This window comes from Vitis vinifera, chromosome 1 (assembly GCF_030704535.1).
Source record: "Vitis vinifera cultivar Pinot Noir 40024 chromosome 1, ASM3070453v1".
In the NCBI taxonomy this organism is placed as follows: domain Eukaryota; kingdom Viridiplantae; phylum Streptophyta; class Magnoliopsida; order Vitales; family Vitaceae; genus Vitis; species Vitis vinifera.
Window position 1 is genome coordinate 5,171,459 of NC_081805.1, and position 24,233 is coordinate 5,195,691.

At 35.5% G+C, this 24,233-nt stretch overlaps 1 protein-coding gene across 5 annotated transcripts in view; it reads left to right on the top strand.

Annotated features, from left to right (window-relative positions):
• The window catches only part of LOC100262719 (mediator of RNA polymerase II transcription subunit 23), a 101,231-nt gene that overhangs the window by 36,421 nt on the left and 40,577 nt on the right, over positions 1 to 24,233 (top strand). For 2 of the 5 annotated variants that reach the window (XM_010654876.3, XM_010654945.3), the window contains exons 6-10: positions 3,348 to 3,565; positions 3,812 to 4,019; positions 11,736 to 11,879; positions 18,693 to 18,973; positions 19,716 to 19,799. In XM_010654876.3, the coding sequence (XP_010653178.1) occupies positions 3,348 to 3,565; positions 3,812 to 4,019; positions 11,736 to 11,879; positions 18,693 to 18,973; positions 19,716 to 19,799 (935 nt within the window). The remainder of the gene's footprint in view (positions 1 to 3,347; positions 3,566 to 3,811; positions 4,020 to 11,735; positions 11,880 to 18,692; positions 18,974 to 19,715; positions 19,800 to 24,233) is intronic. The other 3 variants (XM_010654984.3, XM_010655020.3, XM_010654906.3) reach the window with 2 other exon arrangements.

Sequence of the window (24,233 nt, forward strand, 5' to 3'; positions counted from 1 at the left end):
TTTGAGTTGTGTAGCATCTTTTGTTTTGCTTAGGAGTGGTATTGGCATCCTTTCTCATTCATTTCGTCAGTTTTGTGTAAATCTTGGGAGGATCTCTCATCCTTATACTCTCTAAATTCTTTGCGATGAATTTGTAGTTTTTGATACCTAAAAAAAAAAAAAAAAAAAAATGTAGTTTTTGATAAATAAAATAAAATAGAAAATCTAAAAATTAAAATGCAATAAGCTCTTCAAAACTTTTTTAGTTATACTAAGCATATTAGTCACATTAAATTAATCAAATACTTTGCTCATGGTAGTCATAATATTTTGCAAGCAGCCTTATTTGAAGATAGTCACATTACAATTTTTTTTTTTTTTTTTTTTTTTTTTTCAGAGGCAAAAGAATTTTGTTAACTAGAAAAAAGATGTACAAGGAAGAGATATCCTTTCAGGAAAAAAAAAAATACATGAAACCCAAACAATAGAAGATCACGTCTACAAAATACCGAAGGGGTTGAGCTCCCAGTTTGATGGCATTTCTCTGATTTGGGCCTTTGCAAGAAATATGTTTTCATGTCTCAAGAGATATGAAGGATCCTCCTCATCCAGTGATTATAATGCGACGAACTTATGCTCCCTATAGTATGCTTAGAAATGGGGAAAGAATTTGGTTCTGGGAAGATTTGTAGTGGGGGGACCAACCTTTGGGAACCCAATATCCAATACTATTTAGAGTAGTCGTGGATAAAAACATTCCTATTTCTTCAGTTCTCGGTCCTACTCGTCCTTTCTCTTGGAATTTAAATTTTTGCCGTAACCTGTCAGATTATGAGATAGAGGACTTAGAAGGCCTCATGCGGTCACTTGATGAATTGCATCTATCTCCTTTGGTCCCAGATGCTAGATTTTGGCCATTATCCTCTTCAGGGCTTTTTTCAGTCAAATCATTTTTTCTAGCATTATCTCAATTTTCTGAATCTTCTCAGAATTTCCCTTCTAAGTTCGTTTGGAATTCTCAAGTTCCTTTCAAAGTGAAGTCCTTTGTCTGGTTAGTGACACACAAGAAGGTGAATACTAATGACATGCTACAAGTGAGAAGACCCTACAAAGCCCTTAGTCCTGATATTTGTATTCTGTGCATGAAGCATGGGGAATCAGCAGATCATCTTTTTCTTCATTTTTCCTTAACGATTGGGTTGTGGCACAGGTTATTTCAGTTAGCTAAGATGGATTGGGTTCCCCCGAGGAGCATCTTTGACATGATGTCCATCAAATTTAATGGTTTTGGTATTTCTAAGTGGGGGTTAGTTTTGTGGCAAGCTGCGAGCATCGCTCTAATTCGGGTTGTGTGGTGGGAAAGAAACGCGAGGATTTTTGAGGATAAAGTAAGGAATTCAGAGTTTCTTTGGGACTCTATTGTTTTTCTTGCTTCTCTTTGGGCTTTCTGTTTCAAGGCGTTTAAGGGGACTCCCCTTAATGTGTTACAACTTGATTAGTTAGCGGTGTGTACTCCATAAGGAATGGTCCTTTATAGAGAGTTCGTTTGTTTTCTGTGTATTTTCTTGTAATTTAGTTGTCTTTGGCGGGAGGATTTCTCATCCTTCTTATTGTACTTATTTTTTCTATCAATATATCTTTGTGTCGTTTCCAATCAAAAAAAAAAAAAAATAGTATGCTTAGAAATATCTAGTTGAAGTCCCTCTCATCATTAAGGTTCTGACCTGTGAGGGAAAAAAGAGCCCTGTTTAATTCCCATAATTCGAGAATCTCAGCCTCAAAATCCTTGGTCATTCCCTTTGTTCAGGAAAGGGCTTGAATGGTATTATCTTTGTGGTCTCTGATTACCCCCCCAGGGACTTTCAGCAGGCATCTATCAAAGTTTAGTTTTAACCTCCCGTTGGAGATGGGCCTGATGTTTGGTAAGACCTCAATCTTGCCTCCATAAGTAAACAGCTCTTTGGTCCATACTTGAAATACTTGAAAAACAGATTCCTTGGTCAAAGAAACTCAGACAGATGAAGAAAAGCAGTTCTGTTCAACATAATCCCTCTGATCCATATTAGTTTTTTATAAAAAAATTTATTTCATGTTCTCCGGCTAAATACAGAAATCAGGACCCCAATCTGCACTTTGCAAGGTTTAAAGCCATCTACTAGGATGTTCAGCCCTAAGAACCATTCTACTAAGGACATTCACCACAAGCATGAACAGGAAGAAGAAAATTGATCTCATGGGCTAAGGCCTATAGAGCCTTATTCCAATTACTAGCCCTCTCTTAATTAGAATAATATAATTGGCTGAGGAAAGGAACCTTACATCAATATGTGCCACCTGGTGCCATAGCTTTATGCCCTAAAGGGTGACCTGGAAGATCTTACTTTTCATGGTTGTCATGTTGAGATCATTACATCTGTTTAGATGCATATATTGTCCTCAGGACAACACACATAGGCTGGTTTGGAGAAGAGTGTAACAAACAAACTTTTGAAGGGATTAAGAACTTGGTTCTGGAAGTGAAGATTTATTTCTGAAGGCTTTATTTACGTGGAATACTGCAGCTGTGAGGTTTCCTGATATTCTTTCTTTGGTTTTGTCGGTGTTTTGGATTAAGGAAGGTGGAATTAGGCTGTCTTCTTCTGTGGCCTTGGCACAAATTTTACATGTATTTGGATTGTGGCCTCTTCTTTGTTAGGCATCCTTTAACTTAACAATCTTCTTTTTTCCCATGAAGAAATATCCACCATGAGATCATTATTGAAATCTGGGGCAAACGGGGATATATGGTGTCTTGTTCATTGTGGCATCATGGTCCCACTTTAAGTTAAACTATGTGGTTTTGGGGTAGCCATTGAAGAAGAGTGCACAATTACGTAAGGGCAGAAGTGATTTAGCCTTAAAATTTTAGTAGACTGTAGATATTATGAAGGGTTGAGGGTAAAAGTGGGTGTTTTACTTTTTTATTTTTATTTTTTTCCTCTTATGAAATTTTTTGACACTGCTAACCTGCACACCTTAGGAACAATGTCAATATTAATAGGGCTTTTCCTCTCCTTATCTTTGGGTGGTAAGGTAGGGTGGGGTGCATGGAAATGAGTCTGGAACCTCCCTAGTCTCACCACAATCATTGTCACCTAAGCCATGCTTCAGGGTGTATTTGCTAATTAAATTCTGCCATAACATCTCTGATCTGCCCCCCAAAATTTGAAGAATTCACCAAAGCAGTTTAATGATTTAAATAAATGGATTTACCTGGTGAATGCACTCAGGGAAGTTAGAATGGAAATTAGTATCACAGATTGTTGGCAACTTTTTGTAACATTTATTTTGATAAACTAATTTCATTTCCTCATACTGATTTATTGCAGATATAAATTGCTGGCAGGAGTGGCTTGTATTTTCAGATATATTCTTTTTTCTTATGAAAAATGGATGCATTGATTTTGTTGATTTTGTGGACAAGCTTATTTTACGCCTGATAGAGGGAGATAACCATATTCTTCGGACGAATCATGTTACTTGGCTGCTTGCACAGATTATTCGGGTTGAGCTTGTGATGAATGCATTAACCTCAGACCCTAGAAAGGTTGTCTTTGCTGCCATATGATTCTGCCAATCTTTTTCTTCCTCTTGCCACTGATATAAAATCATTACTTCATTCTTTGTAATGTTCAAATCATCTATTAGCTGCACTCAATCAGATGACATTATCGTTTGAGAATCTTATTTATTTCACATTCAGAATCAATGGTTCGCCAGTAGTTTTTTATTACCTTTTTCTGCTTGTGCCGATTGACATATTTTAACTTAGGCATTTCAATTCTGCTGATAGATGGAGACAACTAGAAAGATTCTATCATTTCATAAAGAAGATAGAAGCTCTGATCCTAACAATCCTCAAAGCATCCTACTTGACTTTATAAGCAGTTGTCAGAATTTACGAATTTGGTCCTTGAATACATCAACCAGAGAATATTTGAACAATGAGCAACTTCAGAAAGGGAAGCAAATAGATGAATGGTGGAGACTAGCAAACAAAGGTACATCTCATAGATTTGATTCTATTATAAAATGTGGTTAGAATTATCAATTTGGAGGCCATGTGTTATGAGTTCAAATCCTTTTAAGCATTGTTGTTATTGAAGCAAAGTCTATGCCTGCAATTGCAAGTATCTTAAATTTACAAATTGTTTAAAATTGGTCAGTCTTATTCTTTTTGGTCTTTTCTTTGATGAAATTTATATCTAGTAGATGGTTTGAAAGCATGGTGGTAGTTAGAAGTAAAATCTTGTGAGATTTAAATTTAGGTTGTAAGAAGAAGAGGAAGAAGAAAGTAGAAAAAGGTGTAGAAATGTTTAGGTGTGTCTGACTTGACTTCCCTGAATGCTTGTACCTTCTGATCTATTTATATTATTAAGATTATAAAAAATACCCCAAATAACTAATACCTAATAACCAATCAATAAGACTAAACAAAACAAACAAAAAAATAATAATTTTAACTCTTCCCTCAAAGCGGAGCATAGTGTTTACACATGCCTAGCTTGGAACATTGTTTATGAAAGGTATCGTAAGCCAACTCTCATGTAAGAATGTAGCCCAACTGGTCATTACATTGAACAGAAGAAGTATCAATTTGATTTTGCTTGGAAAGTCTTGAATGTAATAACAATCAACTTCTATATGCTTGGTATGCTCATGAAAGATAGGATTATTTGCAATGAAGGTAGCAACTCAATTGTCGCAACATGTTAACAATTTTACACAGGAGTATGTATATCTAAGAAAAATACGTGTAGAAGCATGAGCAGAAAGTTTATCACAATTAAGGTCAATGTTGGGACTAAATCCCAAATAAGCTTGATATACATTATTGGTACACTACCTAACAATTTAAGTTTAGGTCAATTGGTAGTTTGGAATGGTATTAGGGCCTTTCTAGTGGGAGGTCATGAGTTATAAACTCACAACATGCTAATTTCCCCCAATGTATTGAGTCCACTTGCAAATCTAACAAAGGCTACCTTTGAGGTGGGGGTTAGGGTTAAAGGCCAAAAAAACTTACATTGTTGGTCCACTACCTAATTGTTTAAACATTTAGGTTAATTAGTGGCTTAATAGTCCAAATTATGAATAAGGGTAATACAACTAAATACATTAGGAATGAGTTGAAAAGGAGATAAAGGCATACATGGGAGAAAAGGGTTTGATTAATAATAGTAGTAGTAGGCTTGTAGTTAATGAGATGGGATGTGGTCAGCATTGATCCAAAAATTTTCTAGTACCTACTTATTGAACAATAAGGCATGGGAAATATCTAGGTTAAAGGATAATGTGTTCACTCAACAATAACATTTTTGTTGAAAGGGGCGTGCACAACTAGTGTGGTGAATGATATCAAAACAAGCAAAAAAAAATGAATTCGTTATAGATTATTATATTCCAATGCATTAATGGATCAAATAACTTCAATAAGTTTACCAAATCAAGCAACAACTTCATTGTAGAATTTAGAAATAATATTAGGTAGTTTAGATCTTTTCATCTAAAATATCCATATTATCCAAATGTAATTATAAATAAATATAACAAAATAAAGAAATCCACTCAAACTAGCAGTTTGAGAGGGACTCTAAATGTCTGGTTAGACTTTATTAAAGGACTTAGATTGACGACTATACCTATTATGATGCTTGGAAAGGAACTATGATGATGCTTGCCCAGTTTTGCATTCAAAGCTTGACACATGACTCATAAGATGTGTACTAGACATAACTTTGGCAAAGATGAATAACCTAGACAGAAATGCCATTGAAGAGGTGAGACTATTTTTTTTTTTTTCGATAAATAAACACCAATATATTAGCAAAGGCAAACGCCGCGAAGCATACAGGGAGTATACGAGGCGACAAAGGCCTCACAACAAAGGACCAAAAAAAACAACAAAAAACCCACCAGCCCTCAACTGGAAGCTATCCACTCCAGGAAACCTATAAGGGACCGGGACTCCGCACCATTATACAATTTTGCCCACCCCCACATATTACAGACAAAAGAATACTTAATTTTCTGTATAGCTAGCTCCCCCCCCCCTAAATGCTAATCTATTCCTTTCCTTCCACACTGTCCAAAAAATAAACAACGGTATGGATCTCCATATTCTCTTCCTCTTTTTGCCCACAAAAGAACCCTTCCAGTTGATAATCACCTCCTTTACAGTTTCTGGAAAGACCCACTGGGCTCCAAACAGGCTAAGAACCATCCCCCACAACACACTAGCCACTGTACAATGTATAAGAAGATGATTAACATTTTCCTCTTCACTACCACATAAATAACACCGGTTAGGGATTTGCCATCCTCTCTTTTGAAGCCTATCAATAGTAAGGATCCTCCCCCAAGTAGCTTCCCACGCAAAAAACGCTAACTTGGAAGGCACATTCTCCACCCAAATGCCCTTTTTGGGGAACAGAGATGTACTATGGCTGGTCAACAGTCCATACGCATCCTTGAGACCAAACTTCCCATTTTTTCCCCCCTTCCACAAGGCCAAATCCTCCTCCAAAGTAATTCTTTGATTCCTTAGGATTTGCAACAATTCGTCAACCAAGGCCAGCTCCCAATCATTGAAGCTTCTAAAAAACCTTAGATTCCAGCCTCCTTGGCCAACATTCTGGTCCCATAATTCCCCCACAGTGGCACTTTTTTGGGCAGCCACATTGAAGAGTTGAGACTATTGCACTTAATACTGATGAAGAAGGTTCACCAAGATTCAAATACAATCTTTTTGTCTCATGATCCAAACCAATCATCTTCTTTTTGGCTAAGATGAATAACCTACACAGAAATGCCATTAAAGAGGTGAGATTATTGCACTTAATATGATGAAGAAGGTTCACCAAGATTCAAATACAATCTTTTTGTCTCATGAACCAAACCAATCATCTTCTTTGTTCTAATCTCCTAAAAAACATAGGTTGTGGGAGAAAAAGATACCAATTAACTTAAGGTATTATTGGATTTACTTGTAAAAAACTGAAGAAAGCTTTGGAAATTTCTTACTTTTCTGAATGAGTGCAATACTTTAAATAATACAAAATAGTTTGACTTAGTGGAGCTAAATAAGGAAAAACTAGTCCATGTTAATCATGAAAGAAATTTTTATTTCTAGTCTTGATATAATGGAACTACTTAGAAGGTGTAGTTTTTGAATTAATCTATTTTATTACCTATTTTAGGTTTGTCCCTTTATATTAATTCTTTAGAGAGCAAAAATCTCATGCAAATATAAATAAAATCAATCACACAAATGAAACTATGGGTGGTCTCTCGACTGCTAAATAATCTACTAAATATGAGAAAATGGTACACAATTTTACTTGATTGGATGCATTTACTCCATAGAGTCTTACATCATTTGCACCTACTCTCCTTTTCCATGTCCTTGATGTAGCACTCCCCTATACTTCTTAGTGGATTCCTTGAAGCCCTTGTCAAAGTTTCGCAATGAGATCTCTGATCTTTATTGTAGCTGAAAGTTACTCTCAAGAGAAGTGCACACACGCCTTTTAAATAAAATATCTCTATTTATATTTATAAAGCCCTTTTTTTGGTGGTGCATTTCAACTGCAAAATTTTCTGTTTTGGTCAACGGGGTGCCAGCAGGCTTTTTTTCCAATTCCAAGGGGTTGCGTCAAGGAGATCCCCTTTCTCCTTACCTTTTTGTCTTGGGTATGGAAGTGCTAAGTGCACTTATAAGAAGGGCTGTTGACGGGGGATTCATTTTAGGCTGTAGACTTCGAGGGAGAGGGGGGATGGAGATGAATGTGTCCCATTTGCTCTTTGTTGATGACACAATCATTTTCTGCGAAGCAAGGAAAGAACATCTAAACTCTCTAAGTTGGATTTTGGCTTGGTTCGAGGCGGCTTCTGGTCTAAGAATAAATCTAGCTAAAAACGAATTAATTCCTGTTGGGCAGGTTGAAGATATTGAGGAAATGGCAGTGGAGTTAGGGTGTAGAGTGCTTGAGTTGCTCCTTGGTGAAAAAAAGTTGTTCTAGATATCTTGAGTTCTCAACATCTTGATTCTCAATTGGTTCAGTTGTGACTTTTTGGCTGCATCCATTATTACTAGGAAATTTGTTCTCTTTGCCCCTTCCTTGAGGCTTTCCATGTAACTTCTAACACTTCTCTTGTATGATGAGAGTTGTGGCAATGATCACACGTCAAATTAACTTTGTCATTGATCTTTTTGCCACTATTTTGTTGTCCACTTATTAGGGTAGCCTTAGGCCTGATTCTGACTAGTGATGAATTTTTTATGTTGGGCATGCCCATCATGACTGATGATTTGCTCTTTTCCCTTCTAACCTCATTATATATTTCTTTGACAAATGGTAGTGATTTTTTCCCCAAGAATTAAACTATGAACCTAATCAAGTTTCAGATTTAGACCCACCAAAAAAATCAAATACCCTTTCTTTGTCATATTTGCTTGATCTTTAAACTATCTTCTAGACATTTCCAATCATAGTCTTGATAAATATTTGACTCTTGCCAAAGTTGATTTAGGACATTATAGTAGGATGTCACAGTTCTTCCTCATTGTTTAGTCTCATATACTTTATTTCTCATTTCATATAATTGATATTCATTATGTTGATCAAAGTAGGTAAGTGCCACTGCTTCCCATATCCCTTTAGCCGTAGAAAAAAAAAATTATAAAATTAATTGACATTATGCTCTATCTAGTTGATCAGCCAAGACATGACCATTGAGTTCTCTACATCCCAAGTCTTGAAACTTGGATCTTGTGGATTGAATGTCTTTTTAAGAGCCATCTAATAGTCCCTTCTTCCCTTTGCCTTTGATAAAAAACTTCATAGATTGAGACCTCATAGGAAGTTATGTTCATCGAGTTTATGGGAGGTAATCTGAATTGTAAGGCTATCATTAGGGATTGCAAATTGTCTTATTGAAGTAATAGATATCTCATAAGTTATTTCAAACATTTGAAAAGACTAAAAAAAAAAAATAGTAGTGAAAAAAAATTCCTGAAATCCTAGATAGGCTCTAATACCATGAAGAAAGTTGAAGAAAGCTTTGGAAAATTTCTTTTTACTTTTCTGAATGAGTATAATACTTCAAATAATAACAAAATAGTTTGACTGAGTAGAGCTAAATAAGGAAAAACAATTATCTTATTCTAATTATGTTATGATTTCTAGGAGTACATTGCAAAAAGATTTATAATTAAGTCTCATTTATAGTAGGAATTAACATAATCTTCTCAATAGAATTGGCATAATATCCTAAAAAAAAAAAAACAAATTAAATGGAAAGCTAGGTTATAGAGATTAGAAGGTAATGCCGTAATGATAAAATGTAGCAAAGTGTATGCATTGTCCTAGAACAAACTTAAAAAATCCATCTGCCAAAACAATATGATGGTTAACAGGTTTTAGATCAGAGAAGAAATATGATTTACCTGATACATGAAATTAGTTTTAGAGAATGACCTGGGATGAAAAAGATTGGGCCACACCTCTAGTATTACCTAAATTAGTAAAGGTTTTGAGGGGAAAAATAAAATATGCTCATTTTTTAGTCAATTGGAATTACGTTAAATAGGTAGAGAGATGTTAACCATTCTCCCCTAAAAATAAGAACTGAAGAACAACCTAAAATATAAATATAAAAGTCATCACGAATCTAATCTAAAATTCAATTTTATTTTGAAATTTAACAAATCCTAACTCAATCTTTGACACTCCCCCTCAAGTTAGAGCATAGATATCGATCATGCCCAACTTGCTTATTAAATGTTCGAAGTGAGATTTTAGAAGTCTCTTGGTCAAGATGTTTGCTATCTATTGTGTTGTTGGAACGAATAACAAACAGGTAACACCAACCTCAAGTTTCTTCTTTATAAAATGCCTATCAATCTCAACATGTTTGGTTCTATCATGTTGTACCGGGTTATGTGCGATGCTAATTGTAGCTTTGTTATCACAATACAACTTCATAGTATGATCTGTTAGTCTCTTCAATTCTCCCAGAACTTGGCTTAACTAAAGAATCTCTCAAATTCCATGTGCCATTGCTCGAAATTCAGCCTTGGCACTGCTTTGCGCTACTAGACTTTGTTTCTTGCTCCTCCAAGTGATATGATTTCCCTACACGAATGTGCAATAGCCTGAAGTGAATCTTTTATTTGTAACAAAACCGACTCAGTCTGCATCGGTATATATCTCAATGTTTCATTGTGAGTTCTTCTTAAAGAAGAGTCCCTTTCCTAGTGTTGCCTTCAAATATCTCAAAATTAGATAGACTGTCTCTAGGTGTTCTTCATGTGGTGAATGCATGAATTGACTTACCACACTTACTGCAAAGGCGATATTCGACCAAGTGTGCGATAAATATATTAATTTGCCTACGAGCTTTTCGTACTGAGTTCTATCAATTGGAACTCCATCTATTTTTTTCCCTAATTTTCTGATTAGGGTCCATAGAAGTATCTATAGGTTTGCAGCCAATCATTCTTGTTTCTTTAAGGTGATCGAGAATATATTTCTTTGTGACACAATGATTCCTTTCTTGGAGCGAGCAACTTCCATTCCAAGAATGTACCCCATCGGGCTTAGATTTTTTATCTCAAGTCTCATCACCAAGTGTTCCTTCAATCTTTTTATTTGCAGCAAGTCATCTCCTCTTAGAATAATATCATCAACATGAACTATCAGAATAGTTACTTTTTCTTCATTGGAAAATTTGAAGAATAAGGTGTGGTTTGTTTGAGCTTGAGTGTAACCGAACCCTTTTATTGATTGGGTAAACTTGTCAAACCAAGCTCTTGGTAACTATTTCAGCCTGTAGAGCGATTTCTTTAGCTTGCAAATCTTCGAGACAAACTTTTCATTGAAGCCTGGTGGGATATCCATGTAGACTTCTTCCTCTAAATCACCATTAAGGAAGGCATTCTTCACATCTAGTTGTTGTAGAGACCAATCTATGTTGGCAGCAATGGACAACGGGACTTTGATTGTGTTTAGCTTTGCAACCAATGCAAAAGTTTCAGAGGAATCAACCCTATAAGTTTGAGTATAGCCTTTTGCCACTAATCGAGCTTTGAACCTTTATATGGAGACATTGGAATTGTATTTCATTGTGAAGACCCATTTGTAGCCAACAATCGTTTTTTCTTTTGGTAAATTCAGCAATTCCCAAGTTTGATTCTTCTCAAGAGCCCTAATCTTCTCGAGTATAACTTCCTTCCACTTAGGATTATTTAGAGCATCCTGCACACTTTTAGGAATTTCTACATGAGAGAGTTGTGAAAGAAAAGCACGGTAAGATGGTGACAATTGTTCGTATGACATGAAGTTTGACATAGGATGTTTTGTGCAAGATTTGACTCCTTTTCGAAAAGCAATAGAAAGATCAATAGATTTAAGGATTTAAAACTTAAGGCTTTTTACTTGATTCGCTTGTGGATTTTGAATATGACCTCGGGTTAGAGTCATGATTTTGCTGCAGAGCTTTGACCTTTTTCTTTTGCTTTTAGAACTTTCTTGAGTAAACATTCTCAGTCATTATTTTTGCTTGTTTTCTACCATCAATTTTTGTTTGTTTGTCTTCATTAGTTGGCATTAAGGCAGGTTGTAAAATTTTCTCACCTAAAATATAAGTTTCCTCACTAGGATTTGAAAAAGAACCCCTTTCAGGTGCAATCTCAGGCTCTAATTCAGGTGTTGTAGCTCTTACAGGAAGTTCAATAGGAGTTGCAACATGCACATCAGGAGCATTATTGGGTGGAACAACAGGTGTGGGTTCTGAAGGAGTAGCAGGTTCGTTCTCGGGCATGGGAAAAACCAAAGTTGATTCCTCAACAACAACAACAGGTTTGTCGTCAAGAATGGGAAGAACCAAAGTTGATTCCTCAAGATCGAGGAAATTATGAAACAATGAATCTTTACCATTGGTCTCCCCCTGAAGATGAATGTTACTAAAGAAAGGTTTTGATTAAAAAAAGTCACATCCATGGTTACAAACAATTTTTTTGAGATCGGATCAAAACACATATACCCTTTCTGTGTTGGGGAATGTCAAAAAAAAAAAAAAAAATGCACTTCCTAGCTCTTGGATCAAGTTTCTCCCGATTGTGATTATAGATATGAACAAAGGTTGTGCATCCAAAAATTTTCAAAGGAATATTTAAATAAAGTCTCAATGTGGGATAATGATTTTGAAAAACTTTTAATGGTCGAAATTTCAAAATTTTTGTAGGCATACGATTAATTAAAAAAGTAGTTGTTAAAATTGCTTCACCCTAGAGATATTTAGGTACTTTTGTAGAAAACATTAAAGATTGAACTACTTTCAATAAATGTTTGTTTTTTCCTTTTTGCTATCCCATTTTGTTATGGAGTGTTATTACAAAAACTTTGATGCACAATTCCATTTTCCAAAAAATATTTTCCCAAAATGTTTTTAAAATATTCCCTTCCATTATCACTTTGGAAACTTGAATTTTAATTTGAAATTGTGTTTGAACCATGTTGTGAATTTTTTTTTAAATACTTGTTTTGCCTCAGATTTTTTCCTTTAGCAAATATGCCCAACAAATTCATGTGTGATCATCAATAATTGTGATAAACCATCTTTTGTCTGAAAAAGTAGTAACTCGAGAAGGCCCTAGATATCACTATGAATAATTGAGAAAAGTTTTGATGCTTTGTAAGGTTGTGGAGGAAAAAATGCACAATGATGTTTGGCTAATTCACAAATTTCACATTGAAACAATGATGGATTTTTATTTTTAAACATGTTTGGAAACAAATATTTAAGGTAATGAAAATTAGGATGACCTAGCCTAAGATGTTACAACATTATTTCATTATCAGTAGAAATAGAAATAGATGCTACACAAGTACTGTGAGTTTGTCTTCCTAGTTTAGTTCTGTCTACAAGGTAATAAAGACGTTCACTTTGTCTAGCATTGCCAATCATCTTTCTCGAGTTTATTTCCTGAAATTCACAATGATCGTGGAAAAAATTAACTTGACATTTTTTTTTATCTCAAGTTAATTTGCTAATAGACAAAAGGTTACAAGACAACTTTGGAATGTGAAAAACATTATGAAGTGTGAGGGAGGGAGATATAACAAATGATCCTTTTCTAGCAATAGCTGAAAGAGAACCATCTGCTATTTTTACCTTTTGATTTCCTAGACAGGATTGTAAGTAGAAAAAAATTTGGAACTACTAGTCATATGATTTGTTGCTTCCAAATCTATGATCCAAGGGCAATTCAAATTGACACTAACCAAGGCTGCAATGAGGTAATTACCTTTCTAGGCTGATGAACAAGAAATAAAGGAATTTACGAAGTTTTGGAGAAGTTTGCAGAGATGATCTAATTGATCCTTTGTGAATGGAAGAGTCTCCCAATTGATTTGGTGTCCTTGAGATGCCTCATTAGTCACTTGGAATGACTTGCCATCACTATCTGCCTTTTTCTTCGAATTCAAGGGCTTGCCATGCAATTTCCAGCAAGTTTCCCGAGTATGCCATGGCCTCTTGCAATGATCACAACATGACTTCTCCATCTTCTTGTCATTCAATTTCTCTCCACTGGGTTGAAAACTCCTAGATGCAAGCGCTGAATTCTCCACTAGTATTTCAGCATTGGTTAACATGACTATACAATGTGTTTCCTCGTTATGGACTTCAGAAAAAACGGTTCTCTTTTGATTATTCGTTCCACTTACATCGTCAAGTTCCTTGTTTAGACTTTCAAGGAAGTCCACAACACAATCATTCTCGAGCAATTGTTGGTACCTTGTGCTATCGATAGGACAACTCCATTCCATATTGGTGACAAGATCTCTGATTCATGCTAAAGAGTTTTTAGCCTGTTATAGAATTGTGTAACGGTTTGATCTCCTTGTTTTAGGCCATAGAGTTGTGTTCTAATCTCCAATTTGTGAGAAGAATTTACATGGTTAGAGTACACCACCTTTATCTTGTCCCAAACTTCCTTAGCTGTTTGGTAGTACATGTAGGGGTAAGAGATCTCAAGTTCCATCGAGTTGAGAAGCCACACCATTACTAGGGAATTCTTAGCATCCCAGTTCTTAAAGGCTGCATTTGTTTGCTTTGGCTAGCTAATCACTCCAATTAAATAACCTATCTTCCTCCTTCCTCATAGATAAAATTTGACAACCTGGGACCACTATGGAAAATTCGAATCATTTAGTCTATGGTTTGTGATTTGCTGGTTCAGATTAATGTCGTTGTGATCCTGTCCATTCAATGATCTCTCCAATGGTTGAATAACTTGCTGAGTTTTTGAGGCATCCCCTTTATGGGTTCCCATCATGGCTATCTTCACCATGAACACTGTTTAAAGAGCCCGGTGCTTTGACCCCATAAAGGTTTTGAGGGGTAAAATAAAATCTGCTCAATTTTTAGTCAATTAGAATTACATTAAATAGGCAGAAAGATGTTAACCATGTTAACCATTCTCTCCTAAAAATAGGAACTGAAAAACAACCTAAAACAAAAATATAAAAGTAATAACAAATCTAATCTAAAATTCAATTTTATTTTGAAATCTAACAAATCCTAACTCAATCTTCGACAATTAGCTAAAGTAGTAGCGGTGAAAGATGACAAAAAACAACTTGTAATGTTTGAATGAACTCCTTAAGTTGAGTAATGAGTGTATCTTGTTACAAAAACCAGAGTTAGGAACTCCATTCTTGATGTATCAAAATGCTATAATGATTGTATGGTGACATCAATGACTTGATGCATATAATCTGTGACTTATGACATTTCTCACAATAAGGCTTAGTATAATTGTTGCTACCATAGTGATCACATTTTCTATCACTATGTCCAGCACTATGACTACCCTCATGAGAACAGCCACAAGAATGACCATGACCTCCATTATTAGAGATTTAAGATAGAAGTATCTGAAAAAGCCATAGTGAAACCTTGTCCAAGGGAGAATCTCAATAACCAAGAGTAAGCATTAACAAAAGTAGATTGGATTTCAGCAACAAGGACATGATCTTTTAAACCACAAGAATCTAAGTTTAAATCATATAAGATGAAGCAATCACAAACTCTTCCCATTTACGTTTCTATTGCACTAGGTTAATGATGAATCCTTTATTCCAGCCTCCAAATGTAATCTTTGAAAAAAGACTTGGAGGTGTGGAATAAAGAGGCTTTTGGGAATGTAGGAATGCATAAAGATGAAGCTTTGGATCTTATTAGTAGATTATATAACAAGGAGAGAGAAAAGGCGCTTTATGTAAAAGAGATGGAGGTAGGATTGTTAGTTATGGATGATTCCAACTATTAAGTTAGATTGGGGAAAATTTCTTGGACAAAAAAGTTTAGATAATTATGGCTTAAAAAGGGGACAAAAATACAAATTTCTTTCATAGGATGGTGAATGCTCATTGAAGAAAAAGACTAAAGGTGAATAGTATTTACCACATGAAAGATGCATAGATTAAGGATGGGGCATTGAAAATTTTCAACTTTTCTTCTTAGATTTAGTGACTGAAGATGAAAGACTTAAGGGATTGCTTTCAATTTTTTGGATAGGGTTGATTCCTTAGGTTTGAAGGTGTCTTTTGCTAATGAGGTAATAGGTGAAGCCTTGTATAGTCAAGGATAAAGCTACTAGTCTTAATGGCTTCACTTTAGGATTTTGGCAAAGTTGTAGGGACTTTGTTGAGAGTGAGTAGGTGGATTTTTTTTAGAGAGTATTATGAGATAGGGACTTTCTAGAGAAGTCTTCGATTTACCTTCTTAATGTTGGTTCCAAAAAGAGGATGGAGGGGGTGTGGGTGTGGAAGACTTGCAAGATTTGAGGCCTATCTATTTCATCATGGGGTTGTATTATGGAAAAAATATTGGCAACCATATTGAAGGTGATAGCAAGGAAAACCATAACTTAGTTTCAAAATGCCTTTGTTACTGATAAAAAAAAAAAAAGTAAAAAAAAAAATTCAAAATGCTTTTGTTGAAGGTAAACAAATTTTAGATGTGACTTTGATAGAAAATGAAACGTAAGTTTCTAGTTTGAAGAGTTTGAGAGGAAAAGTCTACAATCATGTAAATTGGAAATTCCTTTATCACTGTTAGATATAATACGTTTTGACCAAACATCGATTCAAAAAACAAAGTTATCTCTACATTTATATTCTTTGTTTTAGTGAAAAGAGTATCTTACTAACTTCTTGTAGAGCTTTAGGGATTTGAGACATGATGATTCTTTCTCCCCTATATCTTTTTGTGTTGGTGATGGAGGCTCAATGTTGCTTTCTTACTAGGGCAAGGAAAGGGGTTTTCATCTTATGTTTTAAGGAGATAGGGTATGGGAGGAGGAATGTCTCTTATGTAAGGCTTCCATAAAGCAACTAACTTGCTTGAGGTAGTCTCTTCTCTAGTTTGAAGCGGTTTTGAGGTTGTGTATCAACTTAGAGGAAAATAGTTAATCTTAGTAGGTAAGGTTTTGAATTTGGAGGTGATAGCCTTGTTGTGAGGTTATAGGGTTGGAGAGTTGTTTTTTACCAATTTGGGCTTCTCATTGGTGCTCCCTTTCAAGTTTTCTTCAGTTTGGGATGTGATGTAGAAGAGGTTTCATAGAAGTTTTCTAGAAACGCCAATATCTCTCCAAGGGTGGAAGATTAACTCTTTTAAAGAATATGTTCTCAGGCTTGTCTATCTAATTCATGTTCTTCTTTGTTATTCCAAGGAGGTGTCTTTAAGATTGTAAAAGATTTAGAGAGACTTCTTTTAAGGGGTGGTGCTATGGAGAAGAAATCCTATCTAGTAAACTAGTTGATTATTTTCTTAGATAAAAGTGAGGGTGGCTTAAGTATTGAAAATCTATCTATGCTTAACAAAAACCCTCAATAGAATATGGTGCTGGTGGTTTGCAATTGAAAGAGGTAGGTTGTACATGTGGGCTATTTGGGCAAGTTTGGTGAAGGGTTTGTTTGTTTTCTTGTGTAGCAAGGGTATAAGATGGGGTTGTGGAAAGCCACAAGGAGATGATGGAAAGAGTTTCATGCTAGTGCTAGATTTGAAGAAGGCAGTGAGAGGATTAGGTTTTGGCATAACTTGTGCTGTATTGATTCACTAGTTCTACTTTGAGTGCATCGTATGCTACTTTATTCTCCATTGCTGACTCCAAGGATGCTTGGGTAAGGATTGGAAATGGGCAGTAGTTGTTGGACATTGAAGCATTTAATTTTTCATAAATTTTCAAGATTGGGAGTTATAATTCTTTAAGTAGATTCAAGACAAGATGGTTCAAAGAATTTTGAGGACAGATTGACGTGGAGGTTTAATAGGGATGGGAAGTTCTTAAGAAAATCCTTTTATAGTTCTTTGGAATTAGTTTTTCTAGGTCCCTTTACAACCAAAGAAGTTTGGGGTTTTTTTGGCTTCTCCTAAAGGTTTGTGCTTAGGAAGAAGAAAAAATTATGACTTTAAACTAACTAAAGAGAAATTGAACTATAGTTTTTTAGTGTTGCATGTGCAATAGGAGTTGGCCAATCATATCATTTTTCATTGTGGGGTGGCCCATAGGCTATGACACCTATTATTCTCTTTTTAATGTGACATAGTTGTTGCTTCCTATGGTGAATGGAAAAGAGTGGAGGTGGGGGGTTGTCGGGGGATTTGGCTTGTTGGGAAACTTAAAGAAAGGCTTGGAGGTTAGCTTTGTTATGTTTGTTTTGGATCATTTAATAGTATGGAAACTGAAGAATTTTTGAAGGCTTGTAGTGGTTGATTCAATTGGCAAAGATTCTTTTATCCGAACACTCTTTCTTTGATCCAAATTTTGTGTGGGCAAGTTGCACATTTGTTCTAGAATTTTTGGGTTGAGTTGGTCGTGCTAGTTTGTTTATTTTAATTGTTTCTTGCCCTTTAATGCCTTTTTGTACCTCTTTTGCGTTTACCTCATCTTTGATTGATGTTTTTTAATAGGTTGTTCTTTTGCCTTAAAAAAAGGGGGGAAGAACCATAAAAGCAACTCCAAATTCCAAAACCAAAACATGAGTATTGAAAATTCCGTAAGTTGTAGAGAAATAGAAATCAAATGATTTTAAATAAATTGGAAAATAACACCAATAAAAAAAATCAATTTTTGTGCAATCTTAGGAGTTTCTGAATTTTTTGATTTTTTTCTATTTTTTGTGAAATGATCTAACTAATCTACAATAAGTTCTAGGATTTGATTGATGCTTTAGTACCAAGTTAGAAATAAAACCTTGTGTGGCTGAGATTAAGGTAAGAAAGGGAAAAGGATGAAGGAAGGATGAAAAATAAAGTATAGAAAGATTTTGGTTTTCTGGCTCTTGTTAGGTTTTTCTCTTTTTGATCATCCTTAATATTTTGGAAGGATTTCTCCTCCTTTGCTTGTACTTAAATTCATATAAATGAATAGTTTGTTCCTAATCAAAAAGAGAGGAAAAAAAAAAGAGTTCTTCTCACTTATTTACATTTTCAACTAAGATTATGAAAATGCTCTAAATAACTGGAAGCTAATAACTAATAAATAACTCTTAAAAGAAAATAATAAAATAAACTCCACAGTAGCAATAATCATTTAGCTAATGCATGTAAACTTATAATGAGGACACTTCTATGCTTTGCTGACATGCTTGGTTCTGTGTCAGGGGAACGCATGATGGACTATGTGACTTTGGATGATAGATCAATTGGAATGTTTTGGGTTATGTCTTACACCATGGCACAGCCTGCTTGTGACACTGTGATGAATTGGTTCTCCTCTGCTGGAGCGGCAGAATTGATACCGGGATCACATTTACAGTCCAATGAGAGGGTAATGGTGATGAAGGAAATAAGCCCATTGCCGATGTCATTATTATCTGGATTTTCATTGCACTTATGTATGAAACTGGCCTTTCAAATGGAAGATTCTTTGTTTTCAGGACAGGTACTCAATATTATTATCTTGTTCATACTATAATTGATATTTAGGCATCGGTACGGAGTTGCATCAAATTTGATATAGACTAGGTTAAGGGATAGACTCCATCTCTTCTATTCTCTTCACTTACACCTTTTAACAAGTAATCAAATGTCTCCTCTTATCCTCAAAACCTAATGTTCCTCTCAGTCGATAGCATCTATAAAATGCTTACATGGCTTCTTACCACAACACTCCCCTTGGTACGCCTCACAAAATCCCAGAACACAAAAACAAAAGCCCACTTGATTATTGTAAAGAGCCCCCACCCATGATCATCCTGATGTTCTTTGAAGCTAATTTTTCTGGTGTCCAAAACATACAATCAACTACAATATGGACCATAGTGACTGTTTATTGCAAATTGAAACTAATCCATCATGCTTAACATTAAGTTTCCAAATTTTAAGTCTACTAAATACTTTATCAATTCAAAATATCAGTTTTAATATGGAATGCGCATTACTATGGCATCTTTTGGTTTCATCAATCTGGTTACATTCTGACAGCTGTGCTTTTTTGAACAATACTCTTTAGTCAGCTGACTCCAATGAAATAGAATCTAGATATTATTTCTATAATAATTTCCTTATGGATGAATAAATGCAAAAGGGATGAACAACTTTCATCATTGCTATTGTGGGTCCACAAGAGTTTTATGAATCTAACAAAATGTATTTTGATGCTTAATTTTAACATCTTGCCACAGGTTGTGCCTAGCATTGCACTGGTTGAAACATATACTCGATTGCTGCTAATTGCACCGCACTCTTTATTTCGTTCACACTTCAGTGTAATTCTCTTTTCCTTCTAGAACTATTTCTTCTATAGTTTTTTTTTTCTCATGAATTACTGTGCTTTTAATTTCATTCACACTTCAGTGTAATTCCCTTTGTCTCCTAGAAATATTTCTTATATAGTTTTTTTGTTCTCATGAATTATTGTGTTTTTATGCCTTTGTGTTAATAAATGAATAGAGAGGGAATTAGGAGTTTCTCCCAAGTCAAAAGAAGATTATCTAAGTAGGATCCATTTGAGTTTATCATTAAGTTCATCTTATTGACATTTGCAAATAGTTGTACATGGACACCTGCTTCATTGGAAACCAAAACAAGTATCATATGGATATTCACCATGAAGTGAACATTAGCCTCAAATGGTCTTTTGCTATGATCATGTTACTCTAAGATGATTGATCAGCAGTCAAGTTTGGAAAATGGAACTCTTTAAGAAAGCAATAGATGAGTAGGACATTAAAATCTTGTTTTTCGCTGTAGTGGAAAAAGAACCATTGAAAATCTAAACATCATTTTTACTAGAAAAGGTAGGATGATATGATATCATTGAGCATATATCTGGATTTTGATGTGATGCACCTAAACTATGATGGGGAAGTTTGAAGAACTCCATCATGTTGGAAATACAAAGCCATGTTGCCTTAATGGGTGTTGTTAACTGAGAATTTAGTGCAGTAAATTAGGTAAGATTGGTACAACATATTAGGAGAGATTTTTGAAATTATTTCCTATAAATCTGATGTTCATTTTTAGATATAACAGTTCCTATTTTTTAGGCTAATCCTTAGTCTAAATTCCCTGTGTACATATTATTCCTCTTTAGCAACTGTTGTAAATAAATAGGATTGTAAACTCTTAAATTATTATGTTACAGAAAAAATATTTTCTCTTTAGCTTTGCACACATGGTATCAGAGAATCCTTTTGTGCCACATTTTGTTTTTCTTTTATGGTTCTTTAAATTAGTAATTTTTTTTTTTTTTTTGTTCTAGTTGTTTGCCAAATCTGTGGAAGGCTATCCTTCTATTGTTTTTCAATCGTTTTTTGGAAGATTAATTATATGTAATCACCATGTCTGGAATTTCTGATGAGGAGTTCTTGGGTGACTCATTGAAGCAAAGTTCCACCTAGAATTCACAGATTCTATTGTTAAGTATAGGAGACTATCCAACTTTGTAAATTACCACTTATAGATTGAACGGACAAAACTTCTTAAGATGGTCTTAGTTCGTGATGTTGTTTGTTAGAGGAAAGGGAAAGATTGGTTATCTGATTGGTGCAACAAAGGCTCCAAGAAGAGATGATCCAACCTATTCTATTTGGGATGCTGAAAACTCAATGATCATGTTCTGGCTTGTGAACTCTATGGAACCAAAAATTGGTCAAACATACATGTTTCTCACTATTGCAGAAGAAATATGGGAGGTAGTTGGTGAGACATATTCCAATTTTGGAAATTCAGCACAAATCTACGAAATCAAGACAAAGATTTGTGAGATTAAACTATGCGATCAAAGTGTTACAACATATTATAACACCCTCAAAGGGTGTGATGGCAAGAACTTGATTTCTTTTATGAGTTTAAAAGGCATGTGCCATGGATGTTAGAGAAGGATCGCGTTTTTGAATTTCTAGTGGGACTCAATGTAGATTTGGATGAGCTAGGAGGTTGTATTTTAGGCAGGGAGCAAACCTTCTACTAGAGAAGTATTCTCAGAGGTTAGAAGCGAAGAGAGCAAGAAGATAGTGATGATGAAAAGAATCCAGTTGGTGTCTCAATTCAATTGAGAACTCTGCCTTGAACACCATGACTATAGAAACTACAACTGTTGTAACCAATCAGAAACTACAGCAAAAGGTTGAAGAGAAGGCAACATCTCATGTGATTTCTACAATAAGCCTTGACATACAAGAGCTATTGTTGGAAATTACATGGCAAACTTGCAAACTAGATGGGTGGCTGATTTGGAGACAAAACAAGGTGAGGAATGCAAGCTGCGACGGAGATGCGAATTTTTCGACCTATGACATCTCCCTTTAGCAAAGGGCAGTTGCAGCATCTCTACAAGTTGCTGCATCAAACTCAATCTCAAACTCTTATTTCAACCAGTTCTCTTGCTAAAAAAGATATCCTCTAAGCGCCCTCACTACTTTAAAGAACTCTACACCATGGATCATTGATTCAAGTGCATCAATCACATGACTAGTCAATCCACTTGCTTTGATACCCCACAACAAAACAATATTGCTGAGAGGAAAAACTGACATCTTCTTGAGGTTGCAAGGGCAATAATGTTCACCATGGGAGTTCCTAAATAGCTATGGGGTGAAGTTGTTCTTACAGCTTCATATTTGATTAATAGGATGCCAAGTCAGATCTTAAAGTTTGAAACTCCTTTAAATAATTTGTTAAAAGTCAAAATCCTCATACTCAACTCTTCACCTCACCACCTCTTTTGAGGTTTTCAGTTTGGTGGCTTTTGTCCATATTCATAAACAAAATCGTTCAAACTTTATCTAAAAAATGTGTATTACTAGGATATCCTATCCCTGAAAATTATTTTGTTTGTATAGATGTTATATTCATTGAAAACCAATCATACTTCACCAAAAGTATCCTTTAGGGGCAGAATAATGGGAAAGAAGACAGAAGTGTTGGCTTTTTTACCTTTACCAACCACTTCTTCACCGAGTTTCTCTTGGTCTGATCCTAATCCCATTAGTCTGAATATTATAGACTATGGAAAATCATTAATAGGAGGCAAAACACTACCAAGAAAACCTGAAAGTGAACTTCATGTTTACTCTAGAAGGGAGAATTATCATGATAAACAGCATCAACCCATGCTAATAAACTTCTCGAGGTAAAGGCAAGTCAAATGACCAAGTAACTCAGTCCCTAATCCTACTTTGATTCTCGAGTCTGGTAGTGAGAATTTCCTTTCATCATGATATTCCCATTGCACTTAGGAAAGGTGCTCGTTCTTGCACAATGCATCCTATTGCGAAATATGTCTCTAATGTTTCTATTCCTAGGTAATGGTGAGTTGGAGGAGGAAGTTCTTACGGACTTGCCACTAGGGTTTGAAAGAGTTTATGAAGCTAGAAAAGTTTTGTAGATTGAAGCAATCACTCTATGGGTTGAAACAATCACCTAGAACATGGTTTGATCGATTTACAAGAGCAGTTGAAGGCTACGGATATCTCCAAAATCAGTCTAATCATACGTTATTTCTCAAACATTCGAGTAATGGAAAGATGACCATTCTTATCATGGATGTAGATGGCATTATCTTAACTGGAGATAATTTTTTTTGATCAATAAGCAAAAGAATTGTATTACGAAGAGGCGCTAAAATAGCGACCCACAGAATTACAGTATAGAGACACTTACCCACTTACAATTGGTCCCAAAACAACAAGGAAAAACAAAAAACCTTCTCCCTCATTGCGAACCCACCCAATCTATAAAATCTATTAAGGTCGAAGGACCACCTTTTATCCACAATTTGGTCTCCGACCAAAGTAAATACACAAAAGAAGCTTTCAGCCTTTGGATGGACAACAAACTATCTTCAAAAGCAATTTTATTCATTGCCTTCCAAATGACTCAAAACTAGTATAACGGTCCCACTTGCCACACCGCCTTCCTCTTTTTACCCACAAAAGAGCCCCTCCATCCCAGAAGGGTTTCCTTTACCAAAAAAGGAAACACCCAAGACACTCCAAAAAAAAGAAAGGAGCAACATCCACACTTCCTTTGTTTTCTCACAATGAAGAAGAAGGTGATCAATCGACTCCTCAAACATTTGGCACAGAAAGCATCTATTAGCTAAAGCCTAACCCCTTTTTTGCAAACGGTCCAAGGTTAGAACTCTTCCCCACGAAGCCTCCCAAACGAAGAAACTTAATTTGGACTGCACACAAGAATTCCATATAACCTTCGAAGGGAAAGAAACAAGAGAAACCGGCTGCAAGACCCTATACAAAGACTTTATCGAAAACACCCCATCCTTTGATTCCATCCACCTCACCCTATCCTCCTCATCCACACTCACCTCTTCTATCTCCCAATCATTGAAAGGTCTAGTGAAACAAGGGCTCCAACTTCCCTTCCTTTCCCCCGCAGTTGTCCAAACTTCATTTACCCAAGCCTCTTTGGAAGTTGCTAGAGCAAATAAACCAGGGAAAGCCTTGCACAAAGGGGTGGTTCCACACCACTTGTCTTTCCAAAACCTCATATTCTTTCCAGCACCTACCACAAAGTCAAATGAAGGGGTCACTAGGTGTCCCACCTTGCTTATTGCTTTCCACAACCCAACTCCATAGGCCTTCCTAGCCTCATAAGAGCTTCACCCTCCTTTTTCCTCCCCATATTTCTTTCTAATCACTTGGTTCCAAAGGACCTTTCTTTCAATTACAAAGCGCTAA